The sequence below is a fragment of the Bos indicus x Bos taurus genome, chromosome 11, assembly GCF_003369695.1.
Source record: "Bos indicus x Bos taurus breed Angus x Brahman F1 hybrid chromosome 11, Bos_hybrid_MaternalHap_v2.0, whole genome shotgun sequence".
NCBI classification, from domain to species: Eukaryota; Metazoa; Chordata; class Mammalia; order Artiodactyla; family Bovidae; genus Bos; species Bos indicus x Bos taurus.
Window position 1 is genome coordinate 104415183 of NC_040086.1, and position 27811 is coordinate 104442993.

A 27811-nucleotide genomic window follows, 5' to 3' on the forward strand; every position below is an offset into this window, starting at 1 on the left:
GGGATCTGAGCAGGGGGGCTGGGCATAACAAGGTCCCCTCCCCCACTGCCACCGTCGTGACGGGCTGGGGCTCCAGAATCAGCCTGTGTCCAGCAGAACGTGAAACTGTTGGCCCAGCCACTGCTGGCCTAGTAGGGTTCAGTTTAATGGCACGTGCATTTATTGAGCGCCCACGGTCTACCCAAACTATTGCAGTGCCTCTGGGCTTCGGCCCGAGGGAATAGGAGATGATCTAAGGGAGTCAGGGGCCCGAGGGAACGGAAAATGATCTAAGGGAGTCAGGGGCCGAGTGAACAGGAGATGATCTAAGGGAGTTGGGGGCCTCTCACCAAGCCTGCTGCTCGGATTTGACTTTTCTCTGAGGATAGAACACAAAGTGCTGGGCAGAAGGCGAGCCTCTCCCCGACAGTGTAGATCACGAAGCTCGCCGGTGTCCTGCTCGCGCGGAGATGAGAACGGACCGTCTCTGAAGTGGTGCTACATCCATTGTTATTTTGCCAGGAGAGGGATGAATGTTAGATGTAATTCATCCTTTCAGGTTATCTGAGCTGAGAACATGTGTCACGGAAGCGATTTCAGCATCGGTAGCCAGCATCTTAATGAGCTGGGAGTGAGGGCGTCCGTGGTCTTGCGCTGCGTGCCTGATGATGGTGGGGGGTCCTCCCGTTTCCAGTCTTCTCTCTACCTGAGGCAGGAGGGTGATGTCAGCGGCATGGGGTCACCACGGGGTGGACACGGGAGGCAGGCCGACCTTTGAGATGAGAGCAGGGGGTCACGGACTCCGAGGGTGACTGTTGTCCGTCTTGGATGTGAGCAGGGACCTCTGAGATGCTTGGGGTCAGATGCTACCCCGGGCCCTTCAGTGTCCGCTCACGCCCGGGGACCAAAGGGCCTGCCGAGGTCCCGGCTAGGGTTTCGCCCTGGAGCCTGCGTGCAGCCGCTCCCCCCGCCCCACCCCACCACGGCAGTTCATGCAGGCTGGGGTCTCTGGTCCCCCAGCACGTCTCACATTCGGAGCACAGTGTGCGGAGATGCTGGTGACGGTCCTGGCCTCCACAGAGCTCTTTTCAAACAGTTTCTCGTGCACACAAGGGCAGCCTGAGTCCGTGCCTTAATGAAGCCAGACTTCCCCCAGGTGACTGTGCTGACTACACCCCTCCCCTTGGACCTGGTGACCCTGGCTGGGTATGGTGGTGCCCAGACGTTCCCTGCATACCTGCCCCTTGATCAAACCCTTCCTGAAGCCTTTCCCTACACCACTGGCCAAACCCAACCCCTGTCTCCCCGCCTGGGGGTGGGTGGGCCATGGCGCTGAGCACAGCAAACAGACCCCAACAGGCAGCTTCTCAACAGTGGGACCTGATCCTGGGCTGCGAGCCACATGCCTTCCTGCATCTGCACCTTAGCCTGAGCTTTGGGGCCCACGAGATGGCCGTTTCCACCTGCCCTCCATCACAGCCTTAAGAGCTCACACAGCTCTGTTGGCCTTTGGGGTTTGGTTTCTGTGCCCGAAGCTGCCATAAACCCTCTTATCCTCCCCCTAGAGAGACCCCTCCACCCTGGGTCCTCTGGGGGCCTCGGGGGCGGGGATCTCCTTGGCAGCCCCCTCTCCCCCAGCAGGGCACTGGCCAGGCTCTCCTACAGGGGCCTGAAGCAGAGGCCAGCTGCCGGCTGTGCGGCAGAGGGCACCCACGGACAGCTTCCTCACTGGATGTGGACGTGCCAGTCGCTCAGTCCTTTCTGACTCTTTGTAACTCCGTGGACTGTAGCCCACCAGGCTCCTCCGTCCATGGGATTCTCCAGGCAACAATACTGGTTTGGGTTGCCATGCCCTCCTCCAGGGGATCTTCCCGACCCAGGGATGGAACCCGGGTCTCCCAAGTTGCAGGCAGATTCTCTCCATCTGAGCCACCAAGGACACCCTCCTCACTGATCCCAGCTCAGGCACCCGGGCCGTCTGGTTGACCTTGTGGTAGTTCTAGAGGAGTGGGGGGTCAGTGAGGGGCTCTGTCCTTACCCGGGACCAGGACCGGCTCTAGCCCACCGCAGCGTGCTGGGCGGGAGGCGGTGTCAGCCTCAGGGCCTTGTCCTTCCTGGGCCAGAGCCCCTGCTGACACTCCTCTGGGCCCGCTGCGTCCCCTGGTTCTGAGACACATGCTGACTTGCGCTGAGCCTTCCTGGCCGTGCATCGATTGGCCCAGCCCCAGGCCTTGGCTCCCAGGGGAACTGCAGACCGCGCAGAGAGAGCACCACTGACCCCACCGCCAGGACGGATGGGAGGAGGGGGATAGGTCCCTGTCCCATCCACAATGCAGGGTGTGAAGGGCGTGTGTGTGCAGGACTCTGGAGCCAGAGGGGCAGGGCCAGCGGGGGTCCGGCCTGTGCTATAAGGAACTCTCCCTCTATCAACATAGCAGGGCTGGGGTTTCGTCTTCTGAGTTATTTCCCCTTTTCTCTGATTCGCGTGTCGACCAGGAAATTTCTGCCGTTCGAGTGGTAATCCCCAGCCTCCTGCCTTCCTTCCCCTCTTCTCTGTCCTCCCACCCTCCAGAGGGTGTGGATGAGACACACTCTGAGAGGTTCAGCCTCAGGCCCTGCAGGCGTCAGAGGTGCATCTGGAACAGCAGCTGCCCAGAGGAAGCTCACATTCTAGAAAGTTCTAAGGATTGAGACATAGATGTATTCAGGTTTGGGGAGTGAAGAGATAGGACTGAAGGCTCACAGTTCGAAGGAGAAATCAGGCTTCTTTTTGGACTGAGCCTCGGAAGGGGTGGGTTTGGCCATGTGGTGGTAAGGAAGGGTTGCAGGAACAGTTTGATCCAGGCGCAGATGTGAAGCAAATGTCTGTGCACCACCATCCACAGCAAAGGCTTCCAGGTCCCTGAGTTGGTTTGTTTGCAGAGAGCTGTGGCTGGGCAGGGTTGAGGGCTTCCCAGCGGCCTCCTAACCTCTGTCCTCTGTTTCAGCATCTGCGTTTCCCGAGGACTTCTCCATCCTAACCACTGTGAAAGCCAAGAAAGGCAGCCAGGCCTTCCTGGTCTCCATCTACAATGAGCAGGGCATCCAGCAGATCGGCCTGGAGATGGGCCGCTCTCCGGTCTTCCTCTATGAGGACCACACGGGGAAGCCGGGGCCAGAGGACTACCCCCTCTTCAGAGGCATCAACCTGTCAGATGGCAAGTGAGTAGCACCGCTCGGCAACCCCTCCCTCCCCTGCTGGAGGGTTGGGTGGGTCACCTAAGGCCCCTGGGAGCTGGGGACCTAGCAGCAGGATGTGATTCAGAGCAGGACGGAGTCAGCAGCCCACAGGTCAGAGAGAGCACCGGGCTTGGAGTCCGGGGCTGGTCTCCGTCTGGGCTCATCCTTGTGGCTCTGGAGACCTCACCTCTCCCTGAGCCTCCATGGCCCCCTGTAAAGCGCACTAAACAACATCAAACGCTAGCCTGTGAGCGTCTGCAGGGACACGGGAGACTGTGTAGGTACTCCCATCGATTCCAGAAAGGATTCGCGACATCCTTAAGGATGCAGACACAAGGAGGACACAGCACCCCCTCCAGGACTCTTGCCTGGAGAGTCCCATGGACAGAGGAGTCTGGCAGGCTACAGTCGATAGGGGTGAAAAGAGCTGGACACGACTGAAGCGACTTAGCATGCACGCAGGGTTGCAGATACAGGTGTGAGAGTGAGTGATCGCAAAAGGAGAAGCCAGGTTTTTCCAGAACTCTCTATTGAGTACCTCCCTAAAGCCTGGTGGTTTGAAATCACTCATTTTGTGGCCCACACGTCTGAGGCCACATGCTGCGATCCTTCAAGAACTCAGGATGTGAGTCCTGTGATTCTCACCGACAGTCTCAAGTAAGTCCATCTGTCCCCCCATCTCCCGACAGACTCGGTTTCCCCACAGCCTGCATTTGCGTTTGGGGCTTGGGCTGCTACATAGGGGAGCGCTACAGGGCTTCCCTGCCCTTGACTGGAGCCAGGTTTCAGGGCTGCGCTCCGGGCCAGACAGCTGAAGTCATCGTAGAGACGAGAGACCTGACTCGAGCGCAGGGGTCTCCCGTGGTGCGAGGCGTGGACCCTGACCGCAGTGGCTCGGATCTGAGCGACTCGACAGAGAACAGATTTCCTCCCACGTCCCCGGGGACTTTCGGCAGGGACACTGGTCGTGGGACTTGGTGACGCCCGCCCCCCCCCCCCCGTTACCTGCTTGGGCTGGCTGTTTGCAGGTGGCACAGAATTGCTCTCAGCGTCCACAAGAAGAATGTCACCTTGATCCTGGACTGTAAAAAGAAGACAACCAAGTTCCTGGACCGCAGTGAACACCCTGTGATAGACGTCAACGGCATCGTCGTGTTCGGCACCCGGATTCTGGATGAGGAAGTGTTTGAGGTCAGCAGGGGGCCGGGCCGTCCCACACCCCTGGGACACACGCCGCTGTGGCCGGTATCCTGCACTCCGCTGCGGGGGGAGCGAGTGCTGACCGTCCCTCTTCTATTAAGGCAGGACTGATGTCTGCCTGGGGAGATGGGCAGGCGGTTGGATGAGCCCTTGGGCTTTGAGCATGTGGCGAGGATGCAGTTCTGGTCTTGTCTCTCTGCAGGCTCCTACCGGGCCGCGTGCGTAGCTATGAGAGGTTCATGGGGCCTAGTCTCAGTGCAGGCCCGAGGGGGCGGGACTTCCGGCCTTGGGCAGGTTGCTATGACGTTTGAGCCTCAGTGTCTCCACCTGTAAAGTGGGATCGTGCGTGTGGCTTCTTCATAGACCGTGGCAAAACTTAGGGTGGGGTTGAACGCGGTAAGCACCACTGCCCGCTCCCAGCAAGCGCTTGACACATGTCAGGCTTGATCGCGGCCTGGTGTCGGAACAGGTGGAAGGGTGGACGGGGCACAGTTGGTCGGATGTGGGTTAGCAAGGAAAATCAGAAGAGCCGCCTCCGTGGAAGCAGGGGGTGGGGAGGACCAGTGTGAAGGTAGCTCTGCGCGTCCTGCTGAACTTGGCCGCTTTTCTGCAGAGCAGCTGTCCAGGGCGGCCACAGCCTGTGGACCACAGGGTAGGCTGGGCTCCTGGGTCCGGCTGGCGCTGCCAGATTTGGGGCGTGATGAGGATACGCCCTCTGAGCGTGACTCCGCTCTGACCTCACTTGCCCAGAGACCCGGGATGAACTGCAGGACGGCTGGGCTGACCCAGGCCTGAGCAGCTTCAGGGCTCCCCCTGGGAGCTGGTGTCCAAGGCTTGGGGGTCACACAGACTGGGATTGAGTGTTTTGCTGGTGTAGACTTCCTGCTGGTGTGAGGATCTGGGTAGGGCAAGTGCCACTGGGGAGCTTCAGGACTCATTTGTAACATGTGGTTGCTGGCAGCCTTGCCTTCGTGGGGGGCTCAAGGGGGCTCCCCTGTGACGCACTTGGCTTGGGGGCCCTGCCCAGCGCCCGGGAGCCTGGGTGCCTGCCACTGCCCTCGCTCCTCTCGCTGGAAGTCTGAATGCAGAGGAGGGTCCGTGAGCAGACTGGGGTTTGAACCCCCAGGCCATGCAGTAGCTTGTCTGTGCAGGACCTGATCTGGATCGCTCTGATTTCTGGGCCCTTTTGTGTGCTGCTAGTGGGTCTTTTACTGTAAAGATTCAGGGGAAAGCTTTATCTATCTTAAAAGGATCCTACGCCAAATTCTTCTTCCCTGATTTTCCGAGCCAGAAGAGTTGTTTTCCCACGAGCACAAGCCTGTGGAGACTCCAGGGCTGTGGGGAGCTCTGGAGAGGTCAGGGCGGGCCCAAGTCCCAGGCATTCTGTTTATGAGCCATGAGGTCTCCCCGCTGCCCTGAGATGCTCACGTGGGGGAGGGGTGGCTAAGGACCGCCGATGCCTCCGCTGCTGTTACCCAGGTTTATGGTTAGAGAGGGAAAACAGTTTATGATTGTCAGAAGAAGCAGATCTCAAATTGGATAGCCCAGGTTTCTCTCCTCTGCTTAGCCTTCCGACCGTCGGGGGAGGTCTTGCTCAGTAAGCAGGCAGGCTTTTTGATTGCAGCTCAGAAATAGGTTTGGAATTCCTGGAGCCCTTCTTCCTGGTCGTGGCTTTCGCTCTGAGGCTGAGGGGCTGCCAGGCCCCAGAGACTTCTGTTGACTACAAACTCCTCATGCCGTGAGGGAAGCCGTCCCGTAGCCTTGGCCTCTCCCGGCTGCTGGACGTGTCCGTGTCTGAAAGTGTGGCCCGTCCCATCCTTCCTGCTGAAGCCCCGGGAGCCGGAGGCGGGTGCACTCGGGCCCGGGCATCGTGTTTGCTTTTCGTCCTTCGCAGATAAAGCTGGGCGGGTGGTCCTCAGGTCCCCAGCCACCCTTGGTCTTGTGGCAAGTGAGACAGAATCTTTATTTTTATGTTTGGAAATAAAAATGACTTAACTTGCCTTTTCAGCAGATCCCAGATAGCAGCACTTGCCATTTTAACCGTTTTGGCTCCTAGAGGCGTCTCCTTAGAAGGAGGAGCCAGCACCATTGAAAACCATTTCCCAGCAGCCACACTCTTCCCCGGGGAGGGTGACTTCCCCTCATTAAAAGCTGGTTTGTCCTGAAGCTCTGCAAGCTGTGGGGGGGAGCCGGAAGGTTCTGGTACTTTGGTGGACAGCCAAGTGGCCTCTGGCACAGACTGGGCCTCACGATTTGCACTGTTTCCAAACGGGGACTTGCTGAACTCTAGAGCGTCTGTGGGGACACTGGGCTTTCCGGGGTGTGTGTGGCCCCACGGAGGCCTCTTTATCCAGAGAGAGAGAGTGGGGGTGGAGACCACAGGACCAAGGTAGACAGCCCTTCCCGCAGAGCAGTGCCTGCTCTCAGCTGGTCCGCACCCTACCGGGGGCCTCCCTGGGGCCGCCGCTGGCCTGGGCATGCAGCTGGGCAGGGGGCAGCTGCCCACACTCCCTGGGCCCCCCTCCCTACCCTGGCCCTGGTGTGAGCCTGCCTCTGATGGGGCTGCCCTGCAGCTGGGGACACAGCACCCCCCACCCTTCCAAAGCCCCCAGGAGGAGCGAGTGCACATCGCGGCCCCTCAGGCCTTCAGGTGCTTCCTCTCCGGCTGATGGCCTGGAGCCCCCCTCGGGCTCGGGGTCCTTACCTGCAGAAGGGGCATGGCAGGGCCAATGCTGGGGGCCCTGGGATACCCTGTGATATGTGTAAGAGGCCCGCACCGTGGGACCGCAGTGAACCATGCATGCCGGTGCCCTGGCAGAGCGGGTGGCCTGTCGTCAGCTCCGGCTGGGGTCTAACCTGTCAGCTGTGGTAGCAGCTGTGACTGAGGTCCCGCCCCCTGCCGGGGCGCGGGGTCACACGCTGTCCCGCGTCTCACCTTGAGACTTCAGTGCTAGCCACGCGCTTTGGAGGCAAGGGCCCCGTGCCGTGCAGGGCTGGGCCACCTGGGCTCACGGGCTCCCCGTCCTGGGCCCAGAGACCCGCAGGGAGGGAGGTGCTGGGTGGCACCTCCCCAGCCAGGGCGTGTCCTGGGCGAGGTCCCCGTGGGGGCTGCCCCTCGGGTGCCCTGGCAGCTCAGGAGGGGGCTCGGGCTGGCCCCCCGGTTGTTGCTTTCCCACCTCGCTGACCCGGCCGAGCCTCCGCCCTTGCCCACCTGTTCCCAGGTGGAGCGCGTGCCCGAGGGCCGCCCGGGGAGCTGCCTGCTGGAGACTGCAGTGACATTCCTGGGAACTCCGTGCCCTGCGTCCTCTCCCTTCTCTTGGGGCGGGCCTGCGCCTTGGGACCCGAGAACCGTGGGAGCTCCCAGGCTTTGTCCCGCCTCCGGGGGCCTGCTGTCCGGGGAGGTCGGGGGTCCTTCTTCAGACCCCCACCGAGAGCGGCCCTGCAGGTCAGGGGTCCTTCTTCAGATCCCCACCAAGAGTGGCCCTGCAGGCCCCCTGGGCACGAAGACGTCTTGTTTTCACCCCGGGCTTAGGAACAAGCTTTGTGTTTTTGGAAACAGACCAGACTGCCAGGGGAGCGAGTGCGTCTGGCAGGCAGTGGGAAGCGGCTGATTTTCTTCGGGGACAAGCCTGGGTGGGAAGCCCGCAGGGCCCCATGCCCGCTCACCGCCTGTGTGCTCTGTCCTCCCTGCGCTGGGTCATCTGGCACCAGAGAGGTTGACTAACTTACCGGAGGTCACCCAGCGGGCTGCAGTGCAGTGGTGTCGGTGCCCAGAACTGTGGTTGCCCAGGGCCCACGGCCTGTCCCGAGGTCATGATGGGGGGCAGGCACGACAGTCCCAGCTGCCCGGCGTCTCTCTACCATCTGACTGTAGAAACCAGGACCATCGCAAGCCAGGGCGCCTCCCTGGTGGTCCCAGCCATGCTGGCGGGTGCCCAGCCCTGCTCTGGGCCCGTCGTCCTGTACAAGCCCCGAGCACACCAGAGTCCCCTGGCTGGTGGGGTCTGGGAAGCCCTGGTGCCTGGCAGGCAGAGCCATCACATGCCGTTGCCAGAGCCAGCCCTCCCTGCATGCCTGAGGCCCTCTGCCTGCCCAGCACTGTTCCCTGGTCTGGACTCTGAAGCACAGGGCCCATCCGGTGGACCCTGCACTCGCTGGGCTCCCCTGTGTGCCTGGAGCTGGCCGATGCTCCAGATGGAGGGGTCTGCAGGGTGGGATGGGGGGCACGTCAGGGCCCGGTGGTGCTCTGGGTCTGTGGGGGAAGGAGCCTCCTCTCTGGTGAGGGTCTGCTCCGGGCTCCTTGGGGGAAGGACCCTCCCCTCAGGTGAGCCTTGAAGGGGAGGGGGATGTGGAGAAGGAGACCTTCCCCAGGGGGACAGGGAGCCAGTGAGTTCTGGGCCAGGAGCCAAATCCTCTTTGAAGGTGTTGAAAATTTCAACAAGACCAAACAGACTGTAAACTGGAGGTTTTCTCTGCAAACCCCGTGGGTGCCAGCGGAGAGGGAGTGGCTTCGAGCCCTAGGAAGGGTCCTGCCATCTGTCTGCCGTCCTCCAGCCTCTTGGGCAGCCCCGGGGGTTTACCTAATCCCCGAGGCCCTTCTTCCAGGAGCCTCTCTTTCCCACTGACACCGTCTTTCTTGGAATTCAGCTCTCCCGGGGTGGGAACGGGCCGCAGCCTGAGAGGCGCTTCCCCAGTGGTTCTCGGAGGCGGCCCCGGGATCCCTCTCGGGAAGGCGCTCCTGGACGTGAAGGGTGTCTGGCATCGGGGCCTCGGAGCAGAGGGAGCAGTCGGTTGGTGTCTTAGGCCGAGGCTGTGACCGGTGACCCTGAGCCCTCTGGGGACATCCTGTCCTGACCACCTGGCCAGGCCACCGGGTGCAGGACACTGGCTGGTCTGGTGGCTCCAGAGTGGACGGGGGTGGTGATGGACAGCAGGCGGGGTAGCAGGCGGCTCCTGGGTCCGTCACGCTGTGGGCGATCTGCTGGGGCGTGTTCCTCCCACGGGCGTGGCCGGGCCTGGCCCCGCTGGTCTGCTGGTGACCATTCACACTTTTCTGCGGCCCTTTCTGCCCACCATTCCCCAGCTTTGTCAGTTTCACCCTAATGGCTGGAGAAGGGCCGCCGTCACTTCCGGGGTGTGCTTTTTCCTTCCGTGGGAGGCGGTGCGGGGTGGGGCTCAGATGTCGGGTGGCCGGACGTCGGTGAGGCGGGTGGGCGTCTGAGGGTGCCGAGCGGCTCCGCGGGCTTTTCAGGGGCTGTCTCTGGGCCTCCAGCCCCACTAGCTGAGGGTGTCCACAGGCCAGGTGCCATCCCCGCCCCAGGCACACGAGTGTTTCTCCAGTTGGGGTTGCCAGGTAGGCCCGTCCTGGGGATGCGAGGAGCTGGGCTCTGGTGCCAGGCCGGGTGGGAACCGTGGCTCTGTCTGGACAACAGGCCAGGGCGTTCAGGATCGATGCTGGGGTCCACTGCACACTCAGCCCCCAAGACTCAGAGCGGAGCGTCAGAGACCCCCTACGAGCGCTCTGCACGACCGTCCGTGGCTGCCTTACGGCCACGTTCCCGCCGGACCCGGTAGCACAGAGGTGGCCCTGCGGGTGGTTCCGAGTGCCGGGCCCACGTCTTTGTCCCGCCCAGGCTGGTGTGGCTGCGTGTGCCCCCCAGCGACTCCCAGGGGAGGCCCTGGCGCTCAGAGGTGCCCAGCAGGGCCCAGGGTCTGCACGGCAAGGGTCACGGTCTACGTGTGTGCCTGGACCTTAGATGGGGTGAGGGGTGGAGGCTCCCAGGGTCACCGTCTACGTGTGTGCCTGGACCTTACATGGGGTGAGGGGTGGAGGCTCCCAGGGCCAAGTCTTGGGTCCAGGACCCCCAAGGGGCACCTCCACCCCAGGCTGTCCCAGCAGGCTCCAGGCCTGGGCTGGGCCAGGCCGGAGGGCCGCGTCCACGCTGGTCCCTGCTCCCTCCTTACCGTCCTGCTGCACTTTGCCCAGGAGCAGCCCCTGCCGCTGCAGGCCCCGTGCAGCGGCCATGTGCTCCCTGTGGGGGACCCTGGGGTTCAGGGGGCGCACGGAAGCCACAACCAGCTGCCCCTCTGCTTCAGCCCTGCCCACTTCATGGGGAACCCCTTTGGTTCCTGGCGAGGACAGCGACCTCGCCGTCTCTGTGTTTCCTGGACCCCAGAAACAAATGTCCTCGGTTGGGTCTCTTAAAAAGACAGGAGTGAACTAGGTGCCGGTTCTGGAGGCCAGAGATCTGCAGTGTGAAGTCGGTGGGGCAGCCTCCCTCGGGGGCTCCAGGGAGGGTCCCTCCTGCCCCTCCCAGCCTGGAGAACAGGGTAACGGCCCGGCCCAGCAGCAGGTGGATAGTCCGGAGGGGCGCCGCCTCGGGTGGCCTGGGGGCGGGCAGGGGCCCCCGGGGAAGCGCAGGCCCAGTGACCCTGCTGTGGGCGCCTCACGCCTCTCCCTGGCCCAGTGACCCCGCTGTGGGCGCCTCACGCCTCTCCCTGGCCCAGTGACCCCGCTGTGGGCGCCTCACGCCTCTCCCTGGCCCAGTGACCCCGCTGTGGGCGCCTCACGCCTCTCCCTGGCCCAGTGACCCCGCTGTGGGCGCCTCACGCCTCTCCCTGGCCCAGTGACCCCGCTGTGGGCGCCTCACGCCTCTCCCTGGCCCAGTGACCCCGCTGTGGGCGCCTCACGCCTCTCCTGCTCCATCCCCAGCGCCCTCTCCTCTCCTCTGTCTGCCTCTGACAGGGACTCAAGTCACTGGAGGCGGGGCCCATCTTAGTCCAGCCTGATCTCTTCTCCAGACCCATCACTGAACTACCCCTGTAAAGACACCGTTTCCCTGGGAGGCGCCATCTCTAGGTTCCAGGGATGAGGACTTGGGCCCCTGGTCTGGGGTCCCTATCCAGCCCGCTGCTCAGGCCAGTGTGGGGAGGGGCGGCTCTCCTTTCAATGCCTGCAGGGCACGTGCGGGTTATTAAACGCAAGTCTGCGGGCATGGATATTTGTTTGGTTTCAAATCAAAGTCTTTCTTGGGTTGCCGAGTTGTCCACGGGGCCCGGGGGGCAGGGATAGTCTCTTCCCGACTAGTTGGGGTAGGGGGCAGCCCTGTGCACAGCTCCCGGCTTGAGTGGGCAGCTGACTGGCCAGTGAGGACCGTGTGCAGAGTTGGAGGTGCGTTTCTGTTTTTTGGTTCTCAGGTCCGGGAGGGGCTGGGCCCTGGGTGTGCCGGGGCCACGACTCTTGCCTGGGGCGGGTGGCCGGCAGCCCATGGGCTGCGGCGGTGTGACGGCTGAGCCCAGGCCAGCCGGAGCGCGGCCACGTGCGGCCATCCCAGCCAAGGGGCTTTCGTCTGGAATTGCCCCTCGGGTACGCAGTGATTTTGGCGGGGTGGGGGTGCTGGCCTGGGTCGCGCTGGGCACTCAGGATCTGTGTTGAGCCTAGCAGTGGCGGGGGGCATCTCCACCCGGGCTGGCAAGAAGGGGTCCAGAGAGACCCCACGGAGTTCCAGGCAGGCCCTCCCCTGCCCAGACGCTGTGGGAGCGGGCCCCTCCTGAGCCTGGCGGAGGCCTGCAGGCTTGTTCCATGGAAACAGTGAGCAGGAGACCCACGTCCCAGCCCAGTCGGGCTGATGCCACGCTGGAGGTCTGCCTGGTGGCATGAGGCAGCTTACACCGACCTTTGGGTCCCCTGGGAGGATGGTACCCAAGGACCCACAGGCCAGGACTCTAGGGCACTGTGATGACTGTTAATCCTCTGGAGCCCCAGAATTCTGCACTTCAGTCGGTAGAGATAATCCCACAAGCTAATTTCCCTGAGCACCCGCCGCCTCCTGCAGAGCCCAGGCTCCCGGTTTGTAGTTAGTGCTCCCTGGAGGCTGTGTTTGAGGCCATGTCTCAGGAACTGGGACGTGCAGGTTGTCCCCGGGAGTCAGCCACACCATTGCACCCTTCCCGCCCGTGTTCAGCAGTGAGCATTTGCAGTTGAGGTGGCAGGGTCTCGGGGGGAGCCTGGGACCCTGGCTGGCATCGTACCGCAGGGCCTCAGTGCTCGAAGTGAGGCTGGATTGCAGCAGAGGCTGGATTGCAGCAGAGTCTGCTCAGGTCGCGGGTGCTGGTGTGGAGCGTGTGGGGCAGCCCTGGCCTCTAAAGTCGCCCCTGCCTGCCACTCCCCTGGATGGCCCCCACGAGGAGTGTGTGTTCTGCATGGGAGTCCTTCTGGTGGCTGAGGGTCTGCAGAAAGATCCCGCCTGTCACAGACGATGCCAGGTTACTCTCCTGGCTCACAGAATAAGATTCAGAGAGGTCTTTCTGGCTGGGGAGTGTCTTCTGGGATTCCATGAGAGTGAAGGTGGATTTCTGCACTTGGGTTCGCAACAACCAGCTGGCAGGTGTGGGACGGCACGAGGTGGGCGTGGGGTCCACGTGGAGGGGACGCGGGGCTCAGGCAGCCCGCTAGCGGCCATGGTGTGAGGTGGGCGTGGGGTCCACGTGGAGGGGACGCGGGACTCAGGCAGCCCGCTAGCGGCCATGGTGTGAGGTGGGCGTGGGGTCCACATGGAGGGGATGCGGGAGTCAGGCAGGCCGCTAGCGGCCATGGTGTGAGGTGGCATCACATGACACCTTGGAAACGGAGGGTGGGATGACGGAAGAGCTGAACTAAGACCTGGAGTCTGAGCCGGAGCTGGTGCCTGGGGTGGAGCGTCTCATCCAGGCAGAGGTAGGGTGCTGGCAGAGTGAGAACCACGAATAGGACTTTCACCATGAATCTTCACCATCCACCTCCTCCACCAGGGCCTGGGCCTGAGGCCACCACCTCTGAGATGGCTTCCTTGACTTCCCCAGGCAGAGTTATTCACTTGGTCACCTGGGCATCTCCTGAGGAATTAATGAGTGCTTGAGATTTGAGGTCAAAGACACGATTTACTCATCTTTGTGTCCATAGGCTCATTATAGACTTGCTAAAAATCCTAGTTGAAAGGGTGAAAGAATGAGTAATCAGAAGACTGCCTTCAGAGGGAGACGCTGGTGAGCCTTTGACAGAGACCCAAGACTGATGGCGATGGTGGTGATGTTAACGACGGGGATGGGGGTGATTGTGGTAACAGGTGATGATGAGAGTAGTGATGGTGATGGTGGTGAGGATGTTGGGGATGGGGATGGTGGTGAGGATGAAGACAGTGGTGATGGTGGTGGTGGTGATGGTGGTGGTGGTGAGGATGTTGGTCTTGGTGGTGATGGTAATCTCAGAGGAGATCAGTGAGCAGTCCTGAAAAGAGGTCTTAGTTCCCTGCCCAGGAATTAACCCTGGGGAACCTGGATGAAAATCAAGAGTTCTAGCCAGTAGACCACCAGGGACTAGAGGCTAGAAGCAAAGGGCCTTGGCTCTTGCCCCTGTTTGAAAGCAAGAATGTTTCAAGGAGGCAAAACCTGTAAAAACAGGCACAAAGTTTATTATTAGAGACACAACACAGTGTGTGGGAGAGCACGCAGGAAAGCAGTCTGTCTAACTCAGGAGCAGGGCAGAGACACACCCCAGGAGAGGACTGCAGGAGCCCCGAGTGAGGAGCAGGGCAGCATGGAGGCGATGGAAATCACCTCTATAGGACAGTCCTCCCGCTCTCCAACTTTGCCAAAGCTTATCTTGCTTCTTTCTTCATGGACCTAACCGGCCTCCAGGCCCTCTCCTAGATGCACGCGCTACGTTTTTCTGAGATGTATCCCACCACAGAGGGCCATGAGTGCATGTCCACACTTATTCTGGGGTGGGCCCCTGTCTTTTGACCCCCAAGAAGCCTTCCTGTGCAGGTGCAGACAGGAAAGTCTTCCTTGAACTCAGCTGTGAACACCTTATCTTTTTGCTTTAGCAGAGCTCAGCTTTTGCCACTAGCTTTGTCCTTGGAGTGTCTGGGTGAGAGCAAAGGCTCAGGTCGACTCCACTTGACAAACACTAGGTGTCCGGGCAGAGGCCCACTGTCTCCTGCCTCGGTGGTGGTGGTGGTGGTGGTGGTGATGGTGGTGCTGGTGATGATGGTGATGATGATGGTGGTGGTGGTGATGGTGATGGTGATGGTGGTGATGTGGTTATTTTGGTGGTGATTTTGGTGGTGGTGATGGTGGTGGTGGTAACGGTGATAGTGAAGGTGATGGTGGTGGTGGTGGTAGCAGTGGTGGTATAGTTGGTGGTGATTTTGATGGTAGTGGTGATGGTGGTTATTTTGGAGGTGATTTTGGTGGTGGTGGTGATGGTGTTGGTGGTGATGGTGGTTATTTTGGTGGTGATTTTGGTGATGGTGATGGTGTTCATGGTGATAGTGATGGTGGTGGTGATGGTGATGGTGGTGATGGTGATTAGTTTGGTGGTGATTTTGGTGGTGATGGTGGTGGTGGTAATGGTGGTTGTGGTGATGATGCTGGTAATGGTGGTGGTGGTGATATTTTTGATGATGGTGATGGTGATGGTGGTGATGGTGGTTAGTTTGGTAGTGATTTTGGTGGTGGTGGTGGTGGTAATGGTGGTGATGATTGCAGTGATGGTGGTGGTGGTGGTGGTGGTAGTAGCAGTGGTGATGGGGTTGGTGGTGATTTTGGTGTTGGTGTTGGTGTTGTTGGTGATGGTGTTGGTGGTGATGGTGGTGATGGTGGTGGTGGCGGTGGTTATTTTGGTGGTGATTTTGGTGGTGGTGATGGTGTTGATGGTGGTGGTGTTGATGGTGGTGGTGATGGTGATGGTGGTGATGGTGGTAGTTGTGATGGTGGTGGTGGTGATGGTGATGGTGGTTATTTTGGTGGTGACTTTGGTGATGATGGTGGTGATGGTGATGGTGGTGATTGTGGTGGTGGTGATGGTGGTGGTGGTGATGGAGGTGAGGGTGGCGGTGGTGATGGTGGTGATTGTGGTGGTGTGTGGTGATGGTGGTGGTGGTGGTGGTGATGGTGGTGGATGGTGATGGTGGTGGTGGTGGTGATTGTGGTGGTGGTGGTCATGGTGGTGATTGTGGTGGTGGTGATGGTGGTGGTGGTGGTGATTGTGGTGGTGGTGGTCATGGTGGTGATGGTGGTGGTGATTGTGGTGATGGTGGTGATGGTGATGGTGGTGGTGATTGTGGTTGTGGTGGTGATGGTGGTGATGGTGTTGATTGTGGTGGTGATGGTGGTGGTGATGGTGATGGTGGTGGTTATTTTGATCGTGATTTTGGTGGTGATGGTGATGATGGTGGTGGTGGTGGTGATGGTGATGATGGTGGTGGTGGTGGTGATGGTGGTGATTGTGGTGGTGATGGTGGTGGTGATGGTGATGGTGGTGGTTATTTTGGTCGTGATTTTGGTGGTGATGGTGGTGGTGGTGGTGGTGGTGGTGGTGCTGGTAATAGCTGTGGTGGTGATGTAGCAGTGGTGGCTGTGATGGAGGTGGTGACAGTCACGCTTTGTCTAGGCCTCATCGGGGGCCAGTCCTGCCGGGTGTCCTGCATGTTCCATTGCTCTTAGTCACCAGGACACTAATGTGAGGTGGACCTTATTACCCGCCTTGCAGATGCACCTGCGGAGATTCAGTGATGTGCTTAAGGGCACCCAGCTGGTGAGGAGGGGACTCCTGCACCCAGGCCACGTATGGTCACTGCCTCACCCCTCCATGCCTGGTGCCCAGGCTCGTGCTTCTTCCTCTGTGGAGCTTGTCATGACACATGTGTCCCCACCGTGTGGTCAGCCCAGCACCCACAGGCTTGCTGCCCTGAGGGTCCAGAGAAGGGAAGGACAGGCCGGCTTTCCTCGCATGCCAGCCAGGCTGGGCTGCTCACCTAGTGTAGCTGGTGGGGAGAGGACGTGAGCCCCAGCCTTTATGGAGTCGGGTGGGCCCGTGAGCCAGCCTGGCCCCTGCCTTGGTTCTGCTGCCCTACCCCTGGTCTGGAGTTCACAGAGCTGACCCTTGAGTCACTGCAGCCAGTTTCAGGTTCGAGGAGGCTGGGTCTTGACCGTTCCTCGCCGCCCCTGCCCCAGCCCCTTTGTGGAGACTCAGGTGAGGCACCCAGACCTGCGTCAGCACAGGTGTGAGGAGACCCAGGGGTGGGGGGCACAGGTGAGAACTGGACTGGAGCCAGGGTCGCCATGCAATGGGGAGAGGGTCACAGACGTGGTCCATCAAGGGCCCTGGGGGGCAGCAGGAATCCAACCACATGGAAATATTTCTTCACCACTCACTCACCTGAATGGTGTCCATTTCACTCTCTCACTCCAAGGATGCTGCGAATACCATGGAAAGAATTATTGAAAGCCCCTCTGGCTTGGGCCCTTCCTTTTCCATTGTGTGGCCCAGGATGCAGGGTGTAAAGTGTGACTTGCTGGGGCTAGGAGAGCTTGAGCAGGAGGAGGGCACTTGGGAGGTCTTTCTTGTGGGAAGTCTCCCAGGACGTCAAGGGGGTGACTCGCCGAAGCCCTCTGCCTGCCCTGTGTCCCCTGGGCCAGTCCACGTGTCAGACAAAGCAGGCTCCCCTGAGGACGAACGCTCTGAGGGGTGGGCAGGGACCCCGTGCACACGCGCGTGCCTGCCGCACCTCTCTCGCTCGGAAGTGGACTCGGACTGGGCTGCCCTCGTTCGGGCCAGACGTGGCCGGAAGTGTGGACGGTGCCTCTCCCTTGCTATCGCTCTCTGGGCAGCTCAGCCCTCCTGCAGCCTCGGACAGGAGGCGTCCTTCCGTCCTCTCAAGTGATCCCATGTCTCCATTTATGCGTGGGAAGCGCTCCGGCTAAAATCAGCTGCAAGAGCCACAGGAGAAGCCAAGTGCGTGGCCGGAGCCCCGGGGCCCGTCTTCTTTGGCCGAGGAGGGCTCGTGGTGCCCAGCAGTCCCCGGGGGGGCACGGCTTTATTGAAGGAGGGGGTGCAGGATGAGATGGCAGGGAGGGCGGGAGGGAGCTGGGAACGAGCAGGGACGTGTGGAGCGGGGCCTCCCCTGTCTCAGCCAAGATGCTTCCCGACTCCAGTGCCCTCGGGGTTGTAGAGCTCTCCAGCGGAAACTCTGCAATTTCCTCAGCTCACAGCAGGGGCGCAGCTTGGATCAAATCTCATTATGGGAAAAGGCAGAACTGATCCCCTCAGCAAAAACGCCCAGCTCAGCCAAGGACGCTCACGTCTGTGTGTGCCGGTGGCCCGACCTGCCTGCAGCCGGGAGACGGACGGGCGGCAGCCACCCTGGGCATCGGGGCTGTGCAGGGTGTGGGATGGCCACCATGGCCGCCGGGCAGGTGCAGAAGCTCCTGGGGCCTCTGCAGAGCTTCACTGACCTGGTGGGGCAGAAACACGGTGCGTGAAAGGAGAAAGCCCTGCACGTCGTCGGCGCGAGGGAGGCTATGACGGCCGCGGCTCCCCTGCCTCTCTGGGCAGGTGACATGCCCAGTGCAGGGCGCGGCATTTCAAGCTAGACAGGGAGGTTAAAGGGCGGGGCCTGGCCTCGGAGATATGGACACTGGCGTCACCTGCATCCGTGAGGTGGGCGGGGCAGGCACCTGCCCCTTGGAAGGCTGCCTGGAAGGGGCGGCAGTGCTGTTTACAGGAGCTGGAAACCCAGGTTGGCATAGGCGTGGGACTCGCCACGTGGCCCCAAGGAGACCAGGCTGCTCTGAGTGGGCACCGCCGGGCAGTGGCTCAGGAGCCCCTACTAGTGCCCTGGGGGACTGACCGCCCCCGAGCCTCAGTGGGTGCACCTGTGACATGGGGCTGGAAGAGAAAGCAGAGCCAGCTCCCTCAGGGGAAGGCCGTGGGACTGGGCTGGGGACGGGAGGGGCAGCGGCTCCCCCGGTGGGCACTGGGGGGGAATCCACCACCTCTGGGCCTGGGCGGCTGGTCCGGACAAGGTGGGAGGTCCATGCTGCAGCCTGGGCTGGGCTGTTGCTGATGGAGGAGACGGAGTCGCAGTCCCGCCCCACCGACGGCCCCCGGAGGTCAGCCGCCTGCTCTGGGCTGGGCCGCACTGACTTCATGGATCCTGAGGTCTGTGAGAACCAGGGGGCCCTGTCAGGGGGTGCAGTGGGGCCCGTGGCCCTGTGGGTCCCGTGCCCCTGTGGGTCCCAGGGAAAATGCTGCCGTCAGGGGCTCACACGCCGAAGGGGGAGTGGGCGGGCGGGATTCGGTCAGTAGCTCGCTGTGCAGGGCGTGCACTGCTGCTCCGGGCTCTGCGGGATGGCTGCGGGGAGCCGGGGTGGGGGGAAGTGCAGGGAGGGGGTAGTGAGTGTGAGTAAGCGAACCCCACCCCTGTCACTGCAGGGACTTCAGTGGGGCAGAGGTGGCCCAGTGGGGCCCCCTGGTGAGTGCTCACGGCATCGTGGACGAGGGGGTCAAGGGCCAGACAGTGCCAGAGTCACCAGGCAAGGAGGTCTGCGGCACGACCTTCCTGGTTCGATCCCCCAGCCTCTGTTTCCCCATCGGTAATCAGGGCTGTGGTGAGATTCAGGAGAGACATGTCCGGGGTGGGGGGTGCCCAGCTGTGGCCAGGCACAGGGTGGACCCCATCACAGGGCCAGCGTCCCCAGATTTGGGGCTCTTGGGCTGATCCGCTGCTGGGGCCAGGGGACCCACCGCCACTGACATCAGATTCGGTCTGTGAAATGAGACAGGTTTACTGTATCGGGGACTTTGACTTTCTCAGAAAACTCTGTAAACTCTCAACTCACATCTTTGGGGGCAGCCCAATGTTGAAACCTGCTGAAGACCCCTAGCCCCTCCATGGAGAGGCTGAGAGGGGCGGGGGGCGCTGGAGGCCAGTGGAGGGGGCTGTCCTGCTGACACTCTCAAGGCCCTGAGGGTCTGCGGCCCCTGGCATCTTCCGCCAGAGCTGCCGTGAAGACCCCAAGGGGCAGATGGTGGACCCCTGCCCTCTGAGGGACACGCCCACAGAACAAGCCTGTGTGAAAACCCATCCAAGGACTTGGCGAGGGAAATGATTTTTCAACACGTATGGGCATTTGCAGGGGAGGGTGGATGCCAGAAATGAAGGGGACTTCACGCTGGGGCGTGGGGGGCCTCGACTGGTCACATGGTCACTGCCGCCACCCGGGGAGGGAGTGGGCAAGGTGGGGACAGGCCCGCCCGAGGGCCGGGTGAGCAGGAGCATCCCAGGGCCTGGGGTGCGCAGCGGCGTCTCTGTTGGGCTGGGCCTGTGTGTGGGTGTGGACGGCTGAGCCCCTGGCCTCCTCACCCCTTGGTGTGGGGCCGCAAGCCCGGGTGCTGGGCCAGGCGCCTTGGGACACAGAGATGCTCTGGCTATGTCCACAGCCCTGGGACCGGGGCTTTCTAGGGAGACAGGAACTGTGACGAGTGTGCCGGTTGCTCCGTCAAGGGGTGCACCCTCTGCCTGGGGTCACGGCTGCCCCCACAAAGGCCTTGAGCCTCTTTTTCTCCCGTAGCTTCATTTGGAGAGCGTATATAGTGACGCTGGTGGCAGAGGACATGCCTTCCAAAGTGGGAGACATGAGAGAGTCGGGTTCCTTCCCTGGGTGGGGAAGATGCCCTGGAGGAGGGCATGGCAACCCACTCCAGAATTCTTGTCTAGACAGGGAAGCTGGGGGGGCTACAGTCCATAGGGTCACAAAGAGTCAGACACGACTGAAGTGACTTAGCGCACACACATTCAGATGTCAAGCTGCCAGTCGCAGGGAGAAAATATTGTCTTTGAATTAGATGAGATTTGAAATAGAAGTCACATGGTTTAATAAAAACGTGTGGCTTTGACTCACTGCTCTGTCATATGGTTCTCGTCTGCTGGAGAGTTTAAAATGAGGGCCGGGAGCCTCTGACACCCAAACAGGGAGAGGGCGGGGCAGAGGAGGGCGGGTGGGGTGGGCGGCTTTGCCGGCCAAAGGAGACGAGGGAGAGTGGGCTTGCAGAGGGCAGGCTCTGGCCTGTGTGCTGGGCAGGTTGTGCTGAGCCGTGGGCGGGTGGGGCCCCTCACAGGCTCTGCCCCCACGATGCTCCCGCTGTTACGGGCCGGGGCTGGGACAGCAGCAGGCAGCTCACCCCGCACGCCCGCCCTCTGCAGTGGCGGGAAAGCAGAGCGGGTGTTTGGGTGGATGGATGGATAGATGAGTGGATGAGTGGGTGGATGGGTGGGTGGTTTGGTGGGTTGATGGGTGGTTGGATGGGTGGGTGGTTGGGTGGGTGGATGGGTGTTTGGGTTGATGGGTGGGTGTTTGGGTGGATGGATGGGTAGATGAGTGGATGGGTGGGTGGATGGGTGGGTGCTTGGGTGGGTGGATGGGTGTTTGGGTTGATGGGTGGGTGTTTGGGTGGATGGATGGGTAGATGAGTGGATGGGTGTTTGGCTGGGTGGGTGGGTAGATGGGTTGATGGGTGGGTGGATGGGTGGCTTGGGTGAGGCAGCTCCCACACAGGAGGTCTGGCCCTGAGGACCAGCTCTCAGGTGTCAGGCAGTTCTCCTGGGTGCCCAGCGGGCTCCCTCTGTGCCACCTGCTCAGAACTTCTCTCCTCTCCCAGGGTGACATCCAGCAGCTGCTCCTCGTCTCGGACCACCGGGCGGCTTACGATTACTGCGAGCACTACAGCCCCGACTGTGACACGGCCGTCCCCGACAAACCCCAGTCTCAGGACCCCAACCCAGATGAATACGTGAGTCCTGGTGGGGGCTGTGGCCAGACCTTGGGAGGGTCGGGGGTGGAGGGACACAGAGGCCACGGGACCCCCGTTTCAAGTAAACCCACTGGGTGAGACGACAATCGGTCCTGGGGACAAGGTGGATCCCTGACTCGCTTTACGAAGCGCTCTGTGCTCCAAAGCAACTGAGTCACGGAGCGTTGGTCAACAGCATTTCACACAAGTTTCTGGGTCAGGAGAGCCAGAGCCGGGCTCAGCACCTGGGCGGGCGCTGAGCGAGCGGGAATGCTGCAGGTGCCCTCGGGGACCGTCTGGAGCTTGTGGGTCAGGAGGGGCTCAGCGCTGTCCCAGCACAGCGATGGGTGCTCTGACCCCCGGAGCAGCAGGGACTGCTAGGGCCAGCATGTCCCGAGAGCTCCCGGATCGAGTCTGATGCCGCCATCTGCCGACCGGGACTGGGGTCTGGGGCCAGCCAGGCCGTCCACCCACCCCCACAGTCCAGCAGCTCCCCAGCTGACTTGATTGTCAGTTCTTTGCACCATTTTCAAATCCTCTGTCCTCCCTGCTCACGTTTGACTTGTTTCCTTTAAGTAAAATTCGGGCCTGCCGTTCACTTCTCCGCTGGGCGCCCCTTTCACGAGCAGGCAGGAGACAAGCGGGCGCTCCGTGAAGCTCCGGGGTCCTGGCTCAGACGTGTCTTGGATTCAGTCACTAAGCCGTGTCTGACTCTTTTCCACTCTCTGGACGAGAGCCTGCCAGGTGTCTCTGACCCTGAGGTTTTCCCAGGCGAGAACACTGGAGCAGGTTGCTGTTTCCTCCTCAGGGGATCTCCCCACATCCCGAGAAGGGAGTGGACAGTGCTCCCCTCTGGATCCCTGCAGCCAAGGCCTCCCGGCCACCCCCATACAGAGGGCAGTACCCTGCGTGTCGTCCTCCGGGAAGTCCCTCCCGTGTGGTCTGGGCCTTCCGTGGAGGTCAGGGGGCCCCGGGCGGCAGCGGCATTGCCAGCAGAGCCCACGGTCCGGCTGGCAGTCCCGGCCCTCGAGCACTCAAGGTCAGAACATCTGGACCTTTCAGAGGGCATGGAGGCCTGTTTCCTCCCCAGGACTCCCCGAGGGGCTGACTCTGCTCCCCGGGAGCTGGGGTGCGTCTGTCAGGCCCACAGGGTTGGCGCCTAGGGCAGGGCACGGCTTGTGGGGTCCGCTCTTACTGGCTGAGCCCGCAGGGGAGACACAGGCTGGCGTCGCAGTGGGGCGGGGGCTCCGGCCCTCCTCACGCGACCCTGTTTGTTTCAGTACCCAGACGGAGACAATGAAGGAGATACCTATTACTACGAGTACCCCTACTATGAGGACACGGACGACACAGGCAAAGACCCCATCACCACCAAGACGCCCGTGGAGGCTGCTCGAGAGACCACGGAGGTGGCTGAGGTCCGGTCCCTGGGGGCCGGGGTGCGGGGTGGAGGATAGTGGAGGATAGTCCCGGGGGCCGTGGTGTGGGGTGGAGGATGGTCCCTAGGGCTGTGGTGCGGGGTGGGGGTGTCCCTGGGGGCCGTGGTGTGGGGTGGGGGTGTCTCTGGGGGCCGTGGGGCAGGGTGGAGGGGGTGGCCGAGGTCTAGCCCCTGGGTCGGGGGAGGGGGATAGGGAGGCCTCGGCGAGAATGGGGGCTGTGTGGTGACATGTGGAGACCAGGCGTGGTGTGGGTAGGAGCTCGGCAGAAAAATGAGGGACCAGGGGCCATATGCGCTTTGTCCACGGGAGTGTGGGGCAGAGGGTTCCCACGGTGTGGGGGACGCGGGGACGTGGATATGATGGAACACGGCCCCCTCCCCAGAGAGCCCGGGACACTGGCCTGTGTGGCTCTCAGAGTCTGGAAGCTTCTCTTCCTCTTATTTTTGGCTGTCACATGGCTTGCGGGATCTTAGTTCCCCTACCAGGGGCTGAACCCAGGCCCTCGGCAGTAAGAGCGTGGAGGCTTAACCACTGGACCGCCAGGGAATGCCCTGTTATCTTACTATTTAAGAAACCGTGAGAGTTCACCCTGTCCGGGTGTGTGATCCCAGGCTCAGTCATGCATAGCACGGCCCGGGGCTGGGCTGCCTCCCCGGACCGAGGGGCCCCTCGCCCCAGTCCACAGGGTCCAGCTGGCCGATGGGTCTGCCTCCCTCTCCAGCCTCGGAGGAAACCCCAGACCTGGTCCCGCCGCGCTGGCCGCCCCCCTAACCCTGCGTGCCTGTGCCCGGCTCTCAGGAGCTGACCCAGCCCCCGACGGAAGCCCCTTCGGCGCCCAGCACCACCGAGGGCCCCGGGAAGGAGGAGGACCCCGGCATCGGCGACTACGACTACGTGCCCAGTGAAGACTACTACACGCCCCCGCCTTACGAGGACTTTGGCTACGGCGAAGGCGTTGAGAACCCGGATGAGAACCCCGACCAGCTCCCGGACCAGGGCGCCCGGGCCGAGGTTCCCACCAGCACGGTCCTCACCTCCAACGGCTCAAACGTAATTGCTTCCCTGCGAGCGGGCCGGGCCCCGGGCTCCTCCCCCTCTGCCCCTCACCCTGCGAGCGGGCCGGCCCCGGGCTCCTCCCCCTCTGCCCCTCACCGTGCAGTCCCGGGGCGGCGGCCCTGTCCCCCGCCCCGCCACAGCTGGCGCTTGGCAGCCAGGCATGTTAGATGCTCCCCGGGGCCCCACGAGTTTAGAATCACCGACTGGCTGGGTGGATCTCAGTGTTGCCAGCGTTCGATCGGCAGAATGGGCAGGACGAACCCCGGCCTCCAGGTCTCGCAGGGTTCGGGTGGCGATGGCTGACGTCACACATGTTTGCAGCTGTGCTCTTGTCTGGGGCCTGGGAGGGGGACAGGCCCACGAGCTGGGGGTCGGACAGGCAGACGAGACACGACCCGACCTGAAATCTCCGCCGGTGACTGACCTTGGACGGTGATGTCCTCATCTTGAATGAAGCCAGTGGTCTCACTTACAGCCTGGCGCCCATGAGGCCCCCCCGGGGTCGTTGCCTTGTTTCCAGGTTAAAGAGGGGTTTGGCGCGGCCAGGGCACGTAGCGGACGCTTGGAAATAGCCACTGTGTGATGCTGAGTTCTGGATGGCCAGAGGGCACACACGGGGCTGTGGTGGGCTCAGATCCCTCTGCCAGCAGGCATGGGGTTACAGACATGTTACCCCAAGGCCCTGGGCCTGAGGCGGAGCCCCTGGTGGCTGGGGCTCCCCAAGTGCACGGGACAGTCTGGGGTGGCATGGCTGTCCCTGTGCAGCTCTGGTTTGTCACGGGGTCGTAGGGGTTTGGGGCGAGTTTCCCCTATGAGAGGAAGACAGTGCCTCCCAGGAAGTGAGCCCCCAGGCTCCCCATGTCCTGTGACTGGGGAGGCCACAGTCCTTTGAGCCTCCTGGCCGGGGGCCTGTGTCTCCTACCCGTTACCTGGCGTCCTTCTGGTGAAACCCTCTGCCCTCCCCCCAGCCGGCCCCGCCTCCGGAGGAGGGGATAGATGACCTGGAGGAAGAGTTCACGGAAGAAACCATCAAGAACCTGGACGAGAGCTACTATGACCCGTACTACGACCCCACCATCTCCCCATCAGAGATCGGGCCAGGCATGCCTGCCAACCAGGACACCATCTATGAGGGGGTGAGTGGCCGCGGAGGGCACCTCCCTGGGCCTCGGGTGGGGATCCCCTGCCTCTTCAGCCATACGGATCTGGTGTAACCTGAGCCTTTTCCCTCCTCCTCCTCCCCTCTCTCTGCATCTCATGAACCCCAGATGGGAGGGCCTCGGGGCGAGAAAGGTCAAAAAGGAGAACCCGCCATCATCGAACCGGTAAGACACTTTCTTATTCTCTCTCTGGAACCGGCAGGGTCAGGGGTCAGGGGTTGCATCCTGGGGGCTTGTGGCGGGTTAGGTAGGATGGGGACCCTACTCTGCTCCCAGGGGACCCCTGAACCTCTGTGCCCCGGGCCACCGTGAGGAACCACTTGACCTCGCGGATGCCGCGTGCTGCTTTGAAAAATCCCTGGGCAGGAGAAGGGTCTGGACCTCGACTGGAGAGGGGTGTCTGCCGAGGTTCAAATGCGTCAGGACCCTTGGTGCCGCACGCCCAGGATCCAGGCGCATGTGTGCCTCCAGTCCCACTCGGGAAGGAGACTCGGCTCTGGGAGGGAGGGAGCCCCGCCCCCCCACCCCCCCAGGGAGGGCAGAGGGCGTTAGCAGGCCGCGTGGGGACCTGGAGCTGCAGGTCCCGGCCGGGGAGGACCTGTTCTCCCTGCAGCTGGTGAAACAGGTGAGCTTGGTTTTCAGCCCCCTCTAGGGGATTTAATAAAATGGCTCCACACCCAAACTCCCATTGAATAAAACTGCTCTGTGCTCGGCGACAGGGCTGGGGGCAAGTTGAACAAAATGACCGTTGATGATGCCTTGACCTTGGGAATAAGCTCCGCATGCCCCTCGTGGGTTTGTGGGTGTTCGCGGGGTCCCACATCCTCTGCCCTCAGGGAGCCGTACCTGGTTGGGAGCACCAGGGCCCAGCCCGTGGCCTGAGGCCCTGGCCCTGACCCAGGGCGGGCAAGGAGCCATGTGATCAGCCGGAGGAGGAGGGCTGCCCTGCAGCCGCGTGTGGGGGGCACGGCCTTGGGGGCCGGGAGGATGCTCTGGACGTGGGATCGGGGAGGTCCTGGCTGCCAGGGTCCAGTCCTGACACGCCCCCCAAAAGCAGGAGGGTCACCAGCCTGGGGCCCGGGGCTCGGGCTTCCTCTGCCGCCAGCACCCAGGTCCTGGTGGCCTATCCCAGGGCGTGACTCAAGTGGAGGCTCCAGGGCCCCCCTGATCCCGGGACCCCTGGCATGAGACCTGAGGCGGCGCCCGTCCTTCTGTGGAACTGGGAAGGCTCTTTTGGAGCGTCACCCCCTCAGAGGCACCGGGAGCCAGGGGCCAGGGCGTCAGGACAGGGGACTGGGTGACGGTCGTGCTCTGCGCTTTCCCCACCCCTGGCCTGTCCCAGCTCCTGTGGGGCTGCAGCCACTGGGCACACACAGCCTGTTCTCAGGCTCAGGACACCCCCTTTCCAGTGCTCCCCGAGGATCCAAGGGAGACAGGGCTTGTCTGGGGTGAGGGATGGGGGTGCAGGGGAAGGGGGCAGGGTGCCAGGGTAGGGGCCCAAGGCCAGGTCGCCCCTTGCTCAGCGACATGAAGCATCCTGACACCAGGATGTCCGACTCTGGGAGGGCCTGCCTGGCATCTCGGTCCGGACGAGCATCCTGTTCGCCCATCCCCCAGCCTGGGCTGCCCCTGTTCGAGGGCCGTAGCGTCCAGATCTGGATGGAGGCTGGTGAGGGGGGCGCGGGGTGTCCAGGCTCCACTGCAGAGGGCGGGTGGAGATGCAGGCTGAGAACAGAGAAGCAGTCCAACACAGCATGTCTGCAGGACGTCTGGTCCAGCCTCTTCCAGGGGGCCATCTGATGCGCTCTGGCCCCATCATTCCCTCCAGCCCAGCCCCTAGCCTGTTCAGAGTACCCGTGGGGTGAGGCCAGTCCCTCTGGGGACACCATGTAAGCAGTTGGAACATCTCAACCTGGAGCATCGCTGGCTGTCCTCAAGTCTTAGCTTCCCATAAACAGAGGGCCGAGCCCTGGGAGACGGCGGAGGTGGTCTTGACACATCCTGGCCTGTGGAGGTCAGGGGGCTGCTTGCTGTCCCCGACCTGCCCCAGTGACCTCCCTCCAGGGCGTGTGACTTGCTGTCCACGGAGATTCCCTGTCTCCCTTGGAATCAGCTCCTCTCTCTCCATCCATCCATCTCAAGGATGTTTCCCGCCAGAGCTGTTTCCCACTGAGATCCGGTACCGGCTGTCATGGGTCAGCATCGCCAGTGGCTCGTTGAAAGGACAGGACCTCCCCCCAGGGTGGGGGGGACTCAGGTCAATGAGACCTGGTGCTCCAGGCTGCGCTGGGCCCTCAGGGACCTGGCGTCTCCCCATCCAGGAGCCCGAGTCACCTGGTGAAGGCCCATCGCAGGCGTGTCCAGCCTCCTCCGTGGTTTAAGGAAGGTTTTCTGGGCCCTGCTGCTTAGCAGATGGACAGCCCGCCCTGAAGAGTTGTGTGGAGCTCGGCTAAGGCTGAGACCCCCTCCTGGCGGATGTGGACTGGGGCCTGTGCAGGAAGACCCCCTCTTTGTGCCTCGGGAGCGCTCCTCGGTGGGGTGGTGGCCGCGGGTCCCTCCCCACTCCTGGGAAAGTACAGGTGCCCCTCCGCCGGGCCCACCCATCCCGCAGCCCCCAGCCCTCCCCAGGCCCGCGACCCTCCTGTGAGGGCCCGCCCCGGGCCGGCTCCCTGAGAACAGAGGCGGTGTGTCCGCGGTGTGGCAGCCAGGGCTGTCTCCCTCAGTCCCAGCTCAGTTCTGAGCCTGCTTCGCTGCCGTGGTCAGAGGAGCCAGGGAAGCCGAGAGTGAGGAGGCGGCCGGAGGAGCTCTGTGCGCGCCTCTGCGCACACAGCTCTGCGCGTACAGCTCTGTGCGCACATCTGTGTAAACACAGGGTGTGTCCTCCCGGTGTCCGGGGGCCCCGGGGGGAGGACGAGGGGCTTGGTCTGCAGGGGCCTGGTGTCCGACAGCGAGGCTGGGGGCTGGAGGCTGCGTGGACCTGGGCTCGGCCGGGGGCGGGGCTGGAGGGGGGTGGGGTGGGGCCCAGCGCGGCCTGTCTGAGCTGTCGGCCCCAAGGGGCCTCGGCCTGTGACCCCCTTCCACTTGTCCCCCTTGAACCCCCAGGCTGCCGTCTCACCTTCACTGGGCCCTCGGCCTGGGGTCACTGC

The 27811-nt window shown here is 62.4% G+C and overlaps 1 protein-coding gene across 2 annotated transcripts in view; it reads left to right on the top strand.

Moving 5' to 3' along the window:
- The window catches only part of COL5A1 (collagen type V alpha 1 chain), a 149110-nt gene that overhangs the window by 39462 nt on the left and 81837 nt on the right, over positions 1-27811 (top strand). For both annotated transcript variants that reach the window (XM_027556854.1, XM_027556853.1), the window contains exons 3-9: positions 2967-3180; positions 4227-4389; positions 20879-21010; positions 22291-22428; positions 23248-23499; positions 24474-24641; positions 24774-24830. In XM_027556854.1, the coding sequence (XP_027412655.1) occupies positions 2967-3180; positions 4227-4389; positions 20879-21010; positions 22291-22428; positions 23248-23499; positions 24474-24641; positions 24774-24830 (1124 nt within the window). The remainder of the gene's footprint in view (positions 1-2966; positions 3181-4226; positions 4390-20878; positions 21011-22290; positions 22429-23247; positions 23500-24473; positions 24642-24773; positions 24831-27811) is intronic.